At 38.4% G+C, this 18,170-nt stretch overlaps 1 protein-coding gene across 6 annotated transcripts in view; it reads left to right on the top strand.

Moving 5' to 3' along the window:
- The window catches only part of LOC126418931 (calcium uptake protein 1 homolog, mitochondrial), a 538,349-nt gene that overhangs the window by 378,061 nt on the left and 142,118 nt on the right, over nt 1-18,170 (top strand). For 4 of the 6 annotated variants that reach the window (XM_050085962.1, XM_050085964.1, XM_050085960.1 and 1 more), the window contains exon 4: nt 7,751-7,916. The exons of the other annotated variants lie outside the window; for them this stretch is intronic. In XM_050085962.1, coding sequence (XP_049941919.1) covers nt 7,751-7,916 — 166 coding nt within the window. The remainder of the gene's footprint in view (nt 1-7,750; nt 7,917-18,170) is intronic. 6 annotated transcript variants of the gene reach the window in all.

The raw sequence follows: 18,170 nt of genomic DNA, 5'->3' as shown, positions 1-18,170 counted from the left end.
TGGAAATTTTGACAGTTAACATGTCACAGTCAATAAAAATGTGCTTCATCACTGTAAAGGACTGCAGCATTTTCAAGTTTACTTCCAAGGATGTTTGCACATGATCTCATGTGATTGTCAAAATCACCTTCAAACAGTTGTTGAATAACAAACATGTTGTAGAGATGAAAGTGCGCAAGTCCTGTTGAAAAATTTTACTCTCACTTCGATGAGATAAATGAAGAGCTCTAGCATGTTCCCAAGCTGATCTCTTTGGAGACTGTTAAAATGAGCACTGTGTTAATGTTTTCTGTATTTCGAACATTGCTTGGACTTCCTCCTCTTTTTTTAATCATGTCACCACTACTTCCAAAGTTTGCTAACCATAAGCTAATGGTTTTCTGAGCTGGAACTGTCCCATAAAGGGAAATCAGCAAGTGTCTCTATAAGCACACTTGGCAGGAACAGTGGAATGACTGTCGAACAGAAGTTATTCAACAGTGTAACATGCTCTTCACCCATCCACAACATGTTTGTAATTCATTATAGATTACAATTTACACTAATCGAACATCAGTTCTGTGTTTTCAATGTTTTATTCAGTCTTCATTGTTTTAATATCACTATGCCAGTATTTAGCTGTCACAGTGCACGTAAACAAAACTTCCCACTCCACAGACATTGTTCATGTTAATACAGTTTCTTTGTTTTGATCCCTCTGTTTTTTTATTTGAACTTTAAATAAGGGAGGATATTTTGCTGCACCCTGTAGTTTTTGGATTTGCGGAAATTATTCAGTATTGAAACTTTTGAACAACTATATTTTCCACATTTATTGTTTTAATATTACACTTCACACCTATGAAGGGAAAGCTGTTGTGTGGGCAGTCATCTGGTGAAGTGTCAGCTATAAAATCTAGGAAGATCATTACATTAATAAATATGGCAATGTGAAGTCATGGTGGAATGTAAATAGTTGATGGAGTGAAGATTACAACTCACTGAATAGTATAGGTGCTGAGTCATTGAAAAGCATACAAACAAGACTGAAAATGTTGCTAGTTTTTGAATGAATCCTTTTTACATTTACACGTACACAGTTGTCGACTGAGTTGAACGTAGGATCCAGGGCAGAAGTAGAGATGACTGTGGGGCAGGGGTCTTGCAGAGATTGAGAACAGTTGCAACGCATCCTTTAATTCCAGACTCCTGTTGGCATCAGTTTCTGAATCCCCAATGCCCCCATACCCACTTCTACTCCTGCCCTAGGGCCCTAACTTCACTCCTACTGCACATACACCCTAATCCCTACAGTCTCCCCTTCCTCTGTTCAGTCTCCCCTTCCTCTGTTCAGTCTCCCCTTCCTCTGTTCAGTCTCCCCTTCCTCTGTTCAGTCTCCCCTTCCTCTGTTCAGTCTCCCCCTCTAAAGTCACTCCTCTACATCATTGTCGTCGTCGTCGTCGTCGTCGTCGTCGTCGTCATCATCATCATCATCATCATCATCATCATCATCATCATGCATTACATGAACTCACTGGTGCAGGTACCTGTGCCACATTCCTGTGCCATGTACCTTCAGCCTCTCACTTGCAGTCATCAGCCAGCCTTTCCTAACCCCCCCTCCAGCCCCCAGTGTGCTTTATCATCACATCATCATCATCATCATCATCATCATCTCAGCCTCTTTTCACTCGTGGGGTCGGCATTGCTTTGCTGGATCCTTCTCTTCCATAAATGCCTATCCAGTGCTTCTTCTCTGAGTCATCCTTTCTCCCGTAGGTCCCCTGCTACATTGTCTTTCCATCTCAGTTTCAGTCTTCCTCTTCTCCTTGGTCCTACGATTTCTAGGTCTTCAGTTCTTCTTCCTACATAGTACTCCCCTCTTCTCTGCACATGTCCATACCATCTTAGCCTACTTTCTTGGATCGTCTTCCCTATGGGCCCCACTTTCACTGTTCCCCTGATGTACTCATTCCTTAGTCTATCCTTTTGTGTCACCACACTCATCCACCTTAACATTCTCATTTCTGCCACTTCCATCTTTTTCTCTTGGGCTTTTGTAATTGGCCAAGTTTCTGCGCTATACAGCATCGCAGGCCTCACCACAAACTTGTAAAGCTTTCCTTTCATTCTGCAGCTAACCTTCTTATCACACAGGACTCTGCTTCAGTTTCCTCCAGTTCATCCATCCACTATTTATTCTGTGCTGTATTTCGGCCTCCAGCCCTCCATCACTTTGCATGTAAGACCCTAGGTATTTAGATTTCTTGACCAGCGTTGGTTGTTCTCCTTGCAGGTTAATGTATGTATCTTTGGCGTCCTTGGTACACATATATTCATGTTTTCATCCTGCTAATTCTCATTCCCCTTTCCTCTATAGGTCTCCACTGTTCAAGCTTGTCTTGAAGTGCCTCCTGGGTGGGTTCACAGATTACAACATCATTGGCAAACATCATGCTTCAAGGTGCCCCAGTGGGCCTTGTTCTCTCTGATTCCACCCAATACAACCCCTCACTCAAGCCAAGCTGGAGAACTGCAGTGCTGTTATGCTTTTTAGTCAGTTGTCAGTCTTGTTTTTGTGCCTTTTGATGACCAAATGTCTTTACTAATTGGTGAGTTGTCAGCTGTACTTGTAAGTTATTAAGATCATTAATAATTTAGACTGTAGGTTCTGGGGATATTGTGTCATTGCAATTATAAAAGACCATGTGGCAATCTCACACCCAGGACAGAAAGAGGTCCATGACGTACAGGTATGCAGGGGAGACAACGTTGATTCTGACTATTACCTAACACGCATCAAAGTCAAGTTCACCCCCAAGAGAGTTTTCTGTAAGAAAACTCCCCTACTGAAATTTGACACAAAAAAGAGCTCTGACTCTGGAGTGAAAGAGGCTTGGGAAAAACAACTGGAAAAACTTCCACAAAAAAAAATCACAGAAAAAGCACAAGCCCTCATTCCTCTGAAGAAGAACACCAAGCATCCATCATGGGACACTGATTGTGGAGAATGCACTTGTCACCAGGAAATTGGCATACCAGAAATACAATAGTAACAAGTCCCCAGAAAATTTACAGGTGTTCAATGAAACACAAACGATAACAGCAAAAATTATTAGACAATCCAAGAGGAAATACCCGAAGAAACAGCTATAGAGGACAACTTCTGCAACTACAACGCAAGATACTTCTACAGGACGTTTGCAGGGCACATCCGAGGATACACACCACCGAACCTCTGCTTTAGAAATAGTGATGGAAAATTGGCACTGACAAATAAGGAGAACTGTAAGGTGCTGGCACAGTACTTCTCAGAACTTCTCAATTGTCCAGAACCCACAGAGAGATTTCCAGAGGAAGAACTTACAGACAGACACACAGACTCACTACCCCCGACACAAGAGGAAGTCCACAGGCACATCCTCAGCCTCAAAAACAACAGGACATCTGGTGAAGACAGCGTAGTGGCCGAACTACTGAAAAACCTCAGACCAAACTCACTCAGAAAACTTACACAGATCATCACAGGTGTATGGACATCAGAAAAGTTGCCAGACGACTGGAAATGCGCACTGATCCACCCTCTGCACAAAAAGGGTGACCCCACAGATGTGAACAATTACAGGGGAATCTCACAAATACAAGTCACACACAAGGTACTCTCAGCGTACCTACTCTAAAGAACACGGAACCAACTGGAACATAAGATTGGCGAGTACCAGGCAGGCTTCCGCCCTGGTCGCTCCTGTGCAGAACAAATCTTCAGTCTGAAGACTACCCTGAAAATCAAAGCCCTCAGGAACATTCCAGTCATATGCACCTTTGTTGACATCAAGAAGGCATATGACTCCATCGACCACCAGTGATTGTTCAACATTCTACATGAACAAGGTTTGGACGGCAAGACGCTGCGACTGATCAGACACTGACAGACACGATATCCAAGGTGAAGTTCAAGGGGAAAGTCTGCAAACCCTTTGAGATCAAGACAGGCGTTCGCTAAGGTGACGGACTCTCACCACTCCTCTTCAACCTAGTGCTAGATAAGGTCATCAAGGAATGGGAGAAAGAGCTGCAACCTAGTGCTGGATAAGGTCATCAAGGAATGGGAGAAAGAGCTGCAAATGCAAGGCCATTGGAAGCCAGTGTGACTTGGATGACCCAAGGACAAGCTGGAAGTCGGCTGTCTAGCCTTCAAAGAGGATCTGGCACTACTCATAGATAACAAAACTACAGCAATCAGACTGATAGAAGTACTCAAAGGGTGCACAGAAAAAGTAGGACTACAGATTTACTTCCATAAAATTGAGTTCTTCTGTACAAAATTAAACATTCCAGACTTGAACACAAAGTATGGCAAGATCAACAGGGTCACACAGTTTTATGTACCTAGGTGAAGTACTCGAACCAACAGGAAAGGAGAAAATTGCCCAGAACACTAGGTTATTGAAAATGAAGAGAGCCTTATACAGAACACAAGGTATATACTACAAGAAATGTTTGTCCACCTGCACCAAAATTCATCACTACGACACTGTAATTAAACCTGAGGTGCTATACGCCAGTGAGACACTGATGTTACACACAAAGGCCGACCTTGAGAACATTATCACACGAGAAAGAAAAATCATTAGGAACATTGTTGGGCCAAAACTCATGGACGATGGATATAGGCTTCACTCCAGGGACACCCCAGAGAAGTTCTCCAACATCGCAGCCGACATTAGAAAGAGGTGACTAAAGTTTTATGGACACATAAGCAGACTCCCACAGACCAGACTCACTAACAGAATCCTCAGGTACATCCAGAGACTCAAGACCACTACACTGTGGATGACACAAGTCAAAGTTGAGCTGGAAAGAGCTCAGATAGATCTAGTGGATGTCATGGACAAAGGCATCTATAGATACAAGGTGTACAATGGAAAATGTGATGTCAGAGAAAACAGCACCTAAAGCCCGGGGACGGAAGAAAGGAAGAGAGCCTTTAGTGAACGAATGAAGGAGTACTGGAAGAACAGAAAGAACAAGTAGTCATGAATGTAAACGCGTGGTCTGATAAAAGTCCTGTAACGTGTGTAATAATAATAACAACAGCAGTAACACCAGACATCACAACTGTGGAGAAGTGAAGAAGGAGGGATCATTGACATTACCATATCAGTGATAGCACCATCAGTGAAAAACAACTCATAAAAGCTGGTATGGGGAATTGAAAATTGAACTACAGCAACTCAGGTGTAAACCAGTGAACGCGATGGTCCCAGTGGTTTTCAACACATGGGAACAGCACCATAAGATTTTAGTGGGTTCTTGAAAACCATTGGTATTGACAAAATATCCATCTGCCAACTACAAAAAGCCACTTTACTGGGATCTGCACGAATTCTCCACCTATACATCACACTGTTCTAGATGGTTGGGAAGTGTCTGACTTGTGTTAAAATAAGAAATCCAAGCTGTTGAACACAGTTGCTGTGTTTATTATTGTAAATAATGTGTGTGTGTGTGTGTGTGTGTGATGATGATGATGATGATGATAATAATAATAAAAATAAAACAACTTCAGAGGGAAATATTCTCAGAAAGCCCCATGAATTAGGCGTCATGAACATGCTCCCATATTTAATTCATCCTTTCTCTCCCAGATTTACTTGAGATATTGAGCTAATAGTTTTTTCTGCTTATTTTGAATGAATGGGTGGGGGGTCTGCCTAGACAGTTGTCTGACTCTACAAGTAAAGACAGTTGTCTGATACTGCAAGTAATAGTATAACTTGTAAGATGTGGAGTATGTTTCACCTGCTCTTTTCCATGGCAAATTTTCTATACCTCACTCTTTGTCTAACCCCACAGCGGAGTCACAAAAACATTGTGACTAATTGGAGAATATAAATATAGTCTTCAGTATTCCAGAGAAAGAAATTGACTTTTGAGATACTGGGGGAAGCAACCTTTCTTTTTGATTTCATTGAAGCAAAATTAACATTCATCAAACTTCATAATGAGTTACTACTGCTATTTTTTAAGTGTCTCACAATTTTTTAGGAATTCTCTCTCCAGCAGTACATGAGAGCTGAAACATGTCCTTCTGGAACTACTCTGGAATTGAACCATTGCTTGTTTTGGCAGTTTGGGTTCCATAAGGCAAAGTGTTCATTGACGTACAAACTATAATTCATTTACAAAATGTGGCAAAAAGTAGGTACACAATGATGACATGACGACATGAGTTCCAGTAATTTAGAAAATAGAAATTGTGGTGATTCCTAATTTAGTGCAGATATAAATAAATACTGCTTATCTTTCTCATCTTTACTGTTATTGAAGGGGAACAGTATGAAGAAAAGAAAAAGAAACTGTACTTTTCCAAGCAGCAACTAAACTTCACCTGAATCTTCTGTTCCAGTTATTGAATATAATTATACCTCTTGGCATTACATTAAAATCTCTGTTGTTTGTGTTATTTTTGCTTTATTGAAAATGTGTGGCCATGAAATTGTATTATGTAGTGTGCATGTATGCATTCTTGTTATACTAAATGTTTATTAAGTTGATGTAGCCAAAACCTGGGGATTCATAAAGCTTATTTTGTTGGTAGTTTGCTCCATAAATATTGTAACTGCATTCCATAGTGAGTGATGGGTAATGCCATTGAAGTTTGTGATTTTGCTTGGTATTTTTTTATTCCAGTCACATTTCACCCTTCGCAGTATAAATTCATAACAGCTAAAGACATGAATGAATGATTGCAATACCTAATAAATGGATAATGTTTTACAGTTTAGAAAGTATCTGGGTGTTCTGCACACAATTTTGTCTAGTCTACTAATGAGCATTAAACACAGAAAATTGGGAATGCTTTTGTCCTTCCTCGCCTCTATCTCCTTAAGTAGAATGAAACATTATTTCAGAAATGAAGTTTGAATATGAGTAATTTGTGTTTGCATTTACAAGTATTTCTTTCTACACTTAAAACTCTTTGCTGTTTCTGTACTTCTGCTATTATTAATTACTTAATACTACACCATGAAGAGATGTCACAACAAACAATCTAGCACTCAGGAGACTATTGTATAATCATTTAATTTCCTGTGAACAAATGACTATTTCTGGTGCTAATTTAAGATGAAAAGTTGGGTGTTACAGAAATATCTGTGCTAGTTGTTCGGTTCACCTGTACCTTCTGTCAACTCTTCATATACCCATTTCATGGGTTACTTGCAGGAACTGCAGAATAATGAAGTTTATTGGTCGTTAAAAGAATCAAGCCTGCTGTAAATAACACAATGTACAGTTGCATTTTTTATTAGAAGCAGTATTGCATCAGCTTCACTTAACAGTTTATAAAGGACTCTCAAGAAAATTTATGGGTCCATTCCTACAGTGATAAACTACAAAGCGGTATCATTGTAAACATTGTGTTTTATTTTGCGTCTTCTTTTCCAGAAAACAGTTTCTCCTCCCCTTCCCCCTTTAAAACTGTTATATATTTGTGTCTGCTTGAAGAAAAATGATTTTGAAATATGTGAAATGTACAGATCTATTTGTGTCCAAAGCAAACATAATGTGGAATTTTGTGTGGCATGTAATGACACTTTTGGATGCCAGTAAGTGGTGTTTTTAACTGCTGTATATGAGTTTTCATCCTGTGTTGTGACTTACCTTCATAGCTTATTTACTGAAGTTCAGCAAATACTAAACTTGACTGATTTTGCTTTCTGGCTTCCTAACCAACCCACGGTTCCTCCCTGCCTTGATGTGTCTGCAGATTATGGAATATGAGAATCGCATACGGCAGTACTCCACTCCGGACAAGGTGTTTCGTTATTTTGCTACCCTCCAGGTGGTTCATCCCAGTGGAGAAAATCATGAAATCTACATGACACCAGATGATTTCTTGAGATCGATGACTCCTGGCCTCAAACAGCCCGATGGTAAAAAATGGAAGTTGTGAAATGAAGCTATTGCATTTATCCTGTAGCTTTTTGATGTTAGTTTGTGATGTAGTCCTGCCACATACATCCTTACAAATCACACGTATTTAGCCAACTAGAATACAGGAAAGAAATGTCAATGTTATGTACCTGATAAACAAAATTACACTAAGCACTGGGATTGGTGTCAGGAGGAAGGGGAAATAAAGTGACAGTTTTGTTTTGTTTCCTTCCCTTCTAACTAGAAGAATGTTTTTAATTTTTATATTGTGTTGTACGTTAATTCCGGGAAACTAACTGCATTTGCTCTCCTAGTGAAATGTTTCAGGTAGGCAAAAACACATTTCTTTCCTGAAATATTAAAGCCTGCCTAGCTTGTGATCATAATAATTATGCCTTTTTAATCATTGTATTTAATGCTCATGCATTGGCACCAATTATTAAGACTTTTGACAGCAATGTGCTGCAGATTTGGTACCACTGTATTTTCTGAATTATAAACCTAGACAGTAGCTAAAAACTGAACGTTGTCATAAAAATGTTTAGTATAAAGGTAGACACTTAACATTTAATGGTGTCTGCATTGTTACAAAAATTATTTTAGGCCTATAAAGAAAAGAAATGTAACATTATTTTGAGATTGAACAGTAATCTTTACATATAAGATACTTAAGTAAATTTCAAAACACAATAAAGCAGAAAATGTAACAAAAAATCACACCACTCCATCTTTTCGCTAATGGTACAGCAATATCTTGAGATGTTCAAGAAGAAACAGGCAGTTACAGTCGCAAAATTGTTTTTTATTTATTTATTTTGTGATGCACTTCATTCTCAAAAGAATATCAGACATCTTGAAGAAAAAAAAGTTTCTTCAGTACAAATTTATGAGCCAGAAATCAGCTTTATTTAAGTGACTATGCAGCTTTATAGTTTATTCCTGGCTCATAAATTTGTACTGAGAAAACATGTTTTTCCCCCAGATGTCTGATAATGCTCCTGTGATAGGGAAATGCATCACAAATTAAGTAAATAGAAAACCATTTTGCAACTGAGCCTGCCTACTCTTTCTTGAATGAATGTAGCTGAAGGTCATAGTATTTACTGCTAAGAAAAACAGAACTATTATAATTTTTAGTAGGCCTGCGTGTGACAAAACCATCTAACCCATAAAATGAACGGAAATATATATTTACTTCTTACACATTTTGTCACATACATTGATTTTATTCATAATAATGGTATTTGCTTCCACATTCACGACTCTGACATACAATTGTGGTGTTAGTGATCTGCACACACAAAACAATGGCAGGTACTGAATTTTGTAGATGTAAATTTGTTCTTAGCTCCTCCACAAAGTGCACATTTTCCTCTCTTTCTTGCTGATGAAGTTCTTTTAGTTCCCACTCTTGTGGGCTACACCTCCTCAAAAAGTCTTCAAGTGTAGTGGCAGTGACACAGTAGTTGATTCAATAATTAGGTTAATTAGGTATGGTTTCTTCATCTGATTAGCCAAATTCTTCAAAAATGTTCTTCTACTGACTGTTTGATGATTGGCTTTGTAAATTAGGAATGCATTTATTGTTGCTATGTTGAGTAATGCTTAAAACAAAGCCAATGGTCATTTCCTTGTCACTTGGAAATGGTGTATGTGCCACATAACTCATCCGCGGTGTCTGCTTCTCCTTTTGTCATATTATAATCTAAAATTATCATAGGCTTCCCTTTCTTTTCATCCAAGCTCCACCATGCACTGTTGAAAGTAGCAACAAATTTTTTTTTTTTTTTTTTTTACGTGTGAGACAAGAGTTAAAGCTTTTTGAAAGGCACAAATGTTAAATGTTACAAGCAACTGCATGCTGATTGTGTGGTAGAAACTGTCTAGGCACTTTTCTTTTATTCTTAGGCAGTATACCAATAGTAGTGATACTTTTCTGGAGGAGAGAGAATGTTAACGAGTAATTGGTGTATCGATTATCAGTTGTCAGATTTCTGTGTGATCCTGAAACTGGCTCTGTCAATCTGTTTGGAACATGAGTGGGTTTATTTGATTGACAGACAGGCCCATATGATTGTTTCCCAAAGCAGTCTTGTAAGTTGGAAGTACAGAAAGTTTCAGCTTCACAAGCATCACATAGAACATAATTTTTCATGCCAAACTTGACAGGTTTGTTTGGGACGTAAGACATGAAGCTGCATCTGCCTTGGAATTTTTCTAGCTTTTCATAGTTGTTATATATTCACTAGGGTTGTAGTAATTTGAACAATTTTGTGTAAATCAAGGATTTTTCTTGTGGGTGTTAGCTTATTTTGCTCCCCCCCCCCCCCCCCCCCCTCCTCCCCAGTATAGAGTAAACCCAATAGTGCCATAATTTTCCCTTTCGTTACTTCTCTGTGGTTACTGTATGTGGAATAATTAGTGTCAGCTGTGCTCTGAATTATATATAAGTTAGTTCATATAATTACTTCATCAATCATGTTATCATCTATCATGAATGAGACACATTGCTTCTCTGACCTCGAACCCCTGGTGTTCCGTTTTGGACCAGGAAAAATTTTTAGGATATTCTTTTTCGGTGTTTTTTACTGACCTTTGTATGGAATTTTTGCTCCAGAGTGATACCATCTGTCCTCACAAAAAAATTTGCATGGTCTTCTAAATCACATTCATTGTCACTGAAATCATGTTCAGAATCCAAATTATGAATTACATCATCTTGAATTATAATTTCCTCTTCATCATCTGATGAGTTCAGACAAACTTGATTAAGATGTTCATTAGTTGTAGAAATAAGTTTTGCTGTTGCCTCATCTGTTCGGCCCATACCACATCTGAGCCTGAAGAGGAAATTATATACTGTAATAGAATAATACCCATTTTCATATTGTGTGATAAATTTATCGACAGTTAAACTAATTTTTACAAAATAAAGTTAATTTTTGGAGCATCCCAATATATAATTAAACTTTATACAATAAATAATTATTAAAAAAGAATTTCAAAATCAATTTACAAGGAAAATTAGACATAATATGAAACAATTTAAATCTTGTACCTGACAGGCAGTGTGGTGCAAATCTCCACCAGTCATGCGCACTCTAATAAAACTTTATTTAGACAGACACAGTTAAGCACTGGAAAGTCAGAAACTTGAGTGAATAGGTAAAAAAGAAATACGGCATCTTCAGTATTGCAATGAAAATTAGCATTAAAAAAGAAAAAAAGCTGGTAGCATATTTGCACAAGCACTGCCGATGTTTTCATCGGTGTTCACAAACTTCTGTTGCATGTGAGTTAAGTTTTGCATTCCAAATCCATTTTGTAATGTTGAGTTAAACAGAAAATGTTCTGCTCCCTTCTTTGTAGATGCTCTTCATTAAACTTTATTTTAATTCTGTAGTTCATTGATTCATATCTCCTCCTCCTGTCAACGGCATCTGATTGTCAGGGCTACCATGTTTGTGTTAGTGGTTTAACATTCTAGAAACTGCATGTAATTACAGATAATCTGAATGGTGTGTATTGTAATGTTGCACAAACACAGTATCAGAATTTCAGACTGTAACTTTATTCAGTTTCCACTTGAGGGATATCCTAAGACACCGAATGAAGTAGTACTTAGTGCTTAACACACTTAATCAAGAAGTACATTAATGCACAGTCTAGCATGGAGCGTACATCTGTCGAATAAACATTAGTCTGGCAAGAGCCCTGGTGTGCTGGCTTATATACAGCTGTTTGGCACATGGTGCAGTACTTGCTGTGCCATCTGTGCCAGTGTGTGTGGGTTCTTTAGGCAGGCCGTGGAGCCATATGCTGTTTAATTGTGTGTGCTGTCTGTATAAGTTTACAACAGTGTAATACAAGGCAAGATCGGAAAGTCTTATTCAATAATTTTTTTTCTCTCATGGCATTGCAGCTGGAATGTTGAAATTTCATGATGATACAGTTTGAAATTTTTGCTGCAGAGGGTGTTTTTATTTCATTTGCAACTCTAGCAAGAGAAGCCTGGGCTACAAAACATACATGGCACACTTGTTACTGTCATCCATTTGTGAAGAGCAGCGAAGTGTAGTTCAATATTTGTAGGCCAAAAGGCATAAACCGAGTGAAATTCGCAAAGGGGGTAACTGTATGGACCTCAGCAGTGTCTATAGGTGATGTGCATTCTTCCAAGAGGGCCGCGTGAACCATAGTGATTTGCCCAGTCTGGCAGCTGGTAATAGCTGCAACCCTGTGAAATGTTGGAGCTATTGAGGCAGCAGTTTTGAATGACTGGCATGTGAAACTGCGAACATTATCACAGCAGTTCAATATTTCCTATCGTGTGGTGTACGCTATTGTTCATGACATGTTGAAGTCTCATGAAGTTAGTTCTTGTTGGTGCCTAAGAACCTGACAGACAACCAGAAGCGCCAGTGAATTACGACAGGGTTGGGTCACTTAACACATTATGCTGCAGGAGGGCATGACTTTCTGAAGGGAATAGTCACTGATGAGTCGTGAGCATCCCACTACATGTCAGAAACCAAGCAGGCTTCAATGGAGTGAAAACATGCTGGTTCTCCAGTACCCCAGATCACACAAAATACAGATTGACTGAATGTGCACTCTGGCAGGCAACCCTCATCAGGGAACAGCCACCAGGCAGTGACAGCCTTGTGGCATCAACTGCTAGATGGCACTCCACTCAATGAAATTTGTGGCAACCTTGGCCGACTGCAAGCAGCCGCAAGTCACTTTTTACTGGCTAGTTTCTGAGTCACTAGCAGATCAAGTTACCTTACCAAGTACCTGCTAATACATCAATCATGGAAGGAACAGGCAGACAAGTCATGAACTAAAAAATTCAGATTTACCGTCAAAGATGAAGAAAGAGTTCAGAAGTGGATTTTGACTCAATACTGCTCAAATTTTATTGAAATTACATGATTATATAATGCGGCAACTGTACATGCTGCACAAAAGCCATATGATACTTTTAACTGAAATCATTGCTGCCATTTGACATTTATTTCACTGTTGCGATTTCAGCTGTAAGGACATTTTCAAGTGCAGGGTGAAAATTGAAACCTATGAAACATATGGCTAATGAAGTGCGAGGCATAATGTAAAATATTTAATAAACAATACAGTTTAAGTAGTAGTATTTAGTTGTGACCTTGCACCTTAAAATAGCTCCACAGCTGAAACTGCGATAGTAAAACAAATGAATGATAAAATCTTAGTCTGATTAATGGTGGCAATGATTTTATTTAAACGTGTATTATGACTGTTGTTCCTAGTTAAGGAAAAATCATCATATGAAATCATTTCCTTGTTCTAAAGCCTGGTACATACTACAGTGAAAGAAAGTGAACATGAGTGAACTAGCGTAAAGCCTGGTATACACAGCAGCATATGGAAGTGAACAAAAGTGAACTAGCATTTAGACAGATCACCACTGTTCACAGGATATAACACAAGAGGACGAGCATAACTTGCCAAACCTGCTAACTGTACATATTTTTTTAATAACCCTCTCACATTTTGCACAATAACAGCACTAGTTATAAAAAAGATGTGAATCTTTTATGTAGAGGAACGATTATTTTGCGTGCTGCTTTTGATGAAGGAAGCAAAAAGGAGTAGTTAAATAAGTATGTAGGTGTATGAATTCTTACGTAATTGCGAATTGTGTGAAGATAGCACACTTAAAGCTGAATTGCAGCTCCAGCCTTGTTTAGCATAACTCTGAATCTTTGCACATACATCAGTCGAAGCTTTTCACCTGTTCCTCATTACACTCGAGGAGGAAATTTAAAATCAGAGCATTAATTGCTGATAAATCACCAAAAAGCTGTTCACAAACAAAACAGTGGAAAATGCTAGCACCAAAGCAGAGAAGACACGAGTTTCCTTTGATGCTTCACTAAAAGACCAGCAACTAGCTGACCACCAGCAAATGAATGCGAATTGAACATAATTGAATATTTTCTTGTGATCACCCACCATTTACACCTCACTCTGGTGAAAACCAGGCTCAAGGAAGCAATTCATTAGTGCTCTCTGCCATTTCTTCTATTATGCGGTGTCTGTCTGATGAGCATTTACATGATAATTAATGGAAGGAACATGACAGAATGAGAATTTCATTATGCACAGACTTGCAAACATTGAAATAATGCATTCACTTTTAAGTTGTTTCTTGCACTAAAGGGAAAATAACATTTTAGACAGGATTTGTTTCACTTAAAAAGCAAAAACGTTACCTTAAAGGAAGAGATTAAAAATTGGTTGATTCTGAATGTTTTCTAGAAAATTGGAAGCATTGTGGATAGTGAGTGAACTATGACTCAAACACGACTGAATGTCATTTGCTCAAACTTACCTACCATTTACAGATGAGAGAATGCGGTTTGCGCTAATGTTTGTTTGCTTAGTATCAACCAGGCATAGACACAACATTCTCAGAATTTAAGGACTGATATTTAATGTAGAACAGCCTCTTGTATGCATGCTAATTTATGTAACGATCTGAAAATGAAAGTATTTAGAATAGTGCAAAAAGTTTGAAAGTATAGAGATCTGTTTGCAAACCCTTGACGAAAAATTACTTTTTATAAAACTAATGCTGCTTAAACTATCAAGGTTATTAATGAAATATGAATATATAATTTGCATTTTCTCTGAGAGACAGTTACAAGGGTGGTTTGATGAGTCTGGTAAATTCCCACAAAAGAAATTTTGTTGCATCTTAAATTTTGGTAAGTTTGAATATTCCGAGGATCATACCAAGAATTTCAGTGATGTCAGCGTAAAGGTGTCTGTATTGGCCACATAGGAAACCATCGACAAAATCCATAATATGGTAATGCAAGGGCACTGAATAAAAATTCGTGATATTGCTGAGACTGTAGGCATGTCAGCTAAGTGAGTGCATAATGTCCTGCTAGAAGAAGTGCCTATGGAGAAGCTGTATGTGAGGCGGGTGCCGCAAATGCTCACAGTCAACTAAAAGTGCATCCAACACAACATTTCATTCATGTCTGGCTGTGTCTAATCACTATGTTCAAGACTTCTTGCACTGATTTGTGACTGCTGTTGGCTCCATCATTTCACACCAGAGTCAAAATGGCTGTCAGATCAATGGACCAAGGCTGGTGAAAGTGCACCAAAGAAGGCAAAGACCATTTTGTCAGTTGGTTAGTTGATGGCCACTGTTTTTTCAGATTCCCAAGGAATAATCCTCCTAGATTACTTGGAAAAAGGCAGAATCATAACTGGACCCTATCATGCTGAATTATTGGATAGTCTGAAGCTGAAGAAAGACCAAGGTCCTCATGCAAAAATGGGCTGTTTCACCAGGATAATGCATCATTCCACACATCAGTGATAGCAGTGGTGAAAGTGCATGGATTGGGCTTTGCATTATCTCTCCACCAACCCTATTCACCAGACATAGCCCCTGTTTCCTAACTTTGGCTTGCTGGGAAGAATTTTTCTTTAACTGAGGATTTTAAATCAATTTGCTAAATGCAAATTATGTTAAAGTTGCAGAACTATATTCAAAGACAAGTTTCTTAAAACTTTCTCAGAACTTAAGATATGAAAAGCTGTGTGGTTTGTTGACATTGTGTTGAAGTGACAAATAAAAAATCAGTACACTACACTAATCCAGTTCATTGTATTTCCTTCATCATTCTGCCCCATTTAACTCAAAGGAGATAACGTGTTTAATCTGAGCAAAACAGTACTGTTCGTGACAGTAGTAGATGTGTTGACAGTATATTGAAGATGTTTAAAGTATCACAATAATTTTTTAAATTGCATTCTTGAATACACAGATGTTCAGTGCATAGATGAAATTACTGGCATTTACATCCAATTGTAATCAGATGCAAAATGTGGTTAAAAATGGCTAAAGAAATAGTTACAAAGGAAGCCAAAACTTTTTCTTGAGCTTGTTTACTGCCTAAGTGAGAAAACTTATGGTCATTATAATTTAGTTAATGCCAATACATCCACTATGCACAATAGAGGCTAATGTTGATAGTGTCAGGACAGACACGCAATTGTACTCACATTGTACTTACTACTGGAACTGTGCTCAAATCATTTACATGAATAGCAGTTGTAATGAGCTGTCTGCACATATTACTCATAAATTTAATTTTTATATGGTGCAGTGAAATCAGTGTGTGGTGTTGTAGATGTTCATTTTAATGTCAGGCAGGAACAGTCGGATGTAAAACACAGGAAACAAAACAGTGGTGGGTGCCTGTATAGTTGGACCATCCACAGTTGTGTAGCACTGCAGCTCATGGATGATTGCTTGTATTCAGATAAATTTATTCATACTGTTCCTAAAATCTGATAAACAGGAATCACCGAGAATCACTATGATCTTATTGGCAAGTGATTAACAACAGTAAAGAGTGAAGCAAGAAACAAATTACTGAGACACCTGTAACAAATGTTTTATAGGACTTCGAACTGAAAACCAGTTGGCTTCTGACAGTTACCTGTTCTTTGTTTATACTAGCATCAGCACAAAATTCTAAGAAGTTGAGAAGAATTTGAGAGCTTTTAGTGTAATATAGCACATGGAGATACTTTTACCCCCATAATCCAGGGTGACAAATGTGTAAACCATGAAACTGCATAAATGTGACAATTTATCAGAAAGCCTTTATGGCAGTGCAACTTGCACACAAGCACTGCATCAGTGGAAATGTTTATAAGCATCCACTTTCTGTTCATTTCATTTATTTATTCCACACATAACTGTAAGAAGTATCCCTACAGCAGAAATAATTTTTGACTGTAGAGTTACAAAAGTTAATCGGTGACTTTCATTCTTCAATTACAGTCAGCTTTGGGGTAAATGCACTCAGCTTGCAGTGCACTGGCCTTCTGCTAAATGCCAACAAATCCATCCTCAAACACTTCACTGTAGAAATAGCATTACTAGCTCTGTGACATGTATCAGTCAGTGACCACCATAGCTCTGCCTGCGGCACCTGTTGTCTGATGGAAAAACTATATATGCAGTTGACTATTACACCGTAAAGGACAGTCAGTCTATTTATTCTGTGATCTGGGCCAGTATGTATGAAAAAAATTCAGAGCAATTCAGTCTGCCAGGAAAGTGCTTGTGACAATGTTCTGGGATATGCATGGTGTATTAGTGGTGGGTTTTGCTGAACACAGGACCACTACAAATGCTGCAGCCTACATTAAAACTTTAGTTAAGTTGCATTATCTCCTTCATGATAAATAAAACAGTAAAGCTGACAATGTCAAACTTCTTTGTGGCAGTGCTTGGCCACATGTTACTGCTCCTATTCATGAGAAAATCACCAAATTTGGGTGGGAGGTGCTCCAGCTTCCGCCTTACAGTCCAGACCTTGCACTGTCAGACTTTCATCTGTTTGGTCCCATGATGATATTTCTGGCCGGCCAACGATTTGCAACAGATGCAGAAGTGAAATCAGCAGTCCTCAGATATCTATACTCCAACCAAACAGACTTCTACAAACAGGGCATATTCAAATTGTTACCACAATGGGAGAAATGTGTTCAGAACATTGGTGACTATGTAGAAAAGTAGATAAAAGATGTAAGTTCACTTATGAGTTTTGTTTTGTTACCTATTAAACATTTTGGTTATAAAATTATTGTGCGCTACTTTCCAGTTTTCGCCGGCGGCAGTGGCCGAGCGGTTCTAGGCTCTTTAGTCTGGAACCGCGCGACCGCTACGGTCGCAGGTTCGAATCCTGCCTGGGACATGGATGTGTGTGAAGTCCTTAGGTTAGTTAGGTTTAAATAGTTCTAAGTTCTAGGGACTGATGACCTCAGATGTTAAGTCCCATAGTTCTCAGAGCCATTTGAACCATTTTTTTCCAGTTTTCCTTCATATATTGCTTTACTCCCAAGGCAGATTTTACTCCCAAGGCAGATTTTACTCCCAAGGCAAATTTTACTCCCAAGGCAAATTTTACTCCCAAGGCAAATTTTCGATTATTATTGTTGAATGAAATGGTGAATATTGTGAATGCTAAAGCTATTGTGGATGTAAATATATTTTTTATATAATTTTTCCCACGTGGAATGTTTCCTTCTATTATATAAATATATTTTTTCATACAGTGCTTCTAACCTACTGCCACCACGCCATGTACCAAGAGCTCTGATGACAGGCCAACAGTCCAAAAGAGAAACAGTGTTTCCCAGTAATATTTATGACTGTTCATGAACAGATGAATGTA

Source organism: Schistocerca serialis, chromosome 9 (genome assembly GCF_023864345.2).
Source record: "Schistocerca serialis cubense isolate TAMUIC-IGC-003099 chromosome 9, iqSchSeri2.2, whole genome shotgun sequence".
In the NCBI taxonomy this organism is placed as follows: domain Eukaryota; kingdom Metazoa; phylum Arthropoda; class Insecta; order Orthoptera; family Acrididae; genus Schistocerca; species Schistocerca serialis.
The sequence above is the reverse complement of the archived record's forward strand: the minus strand, read 5'-3'. Positions and strand labels throughout refer to the sequence as shown.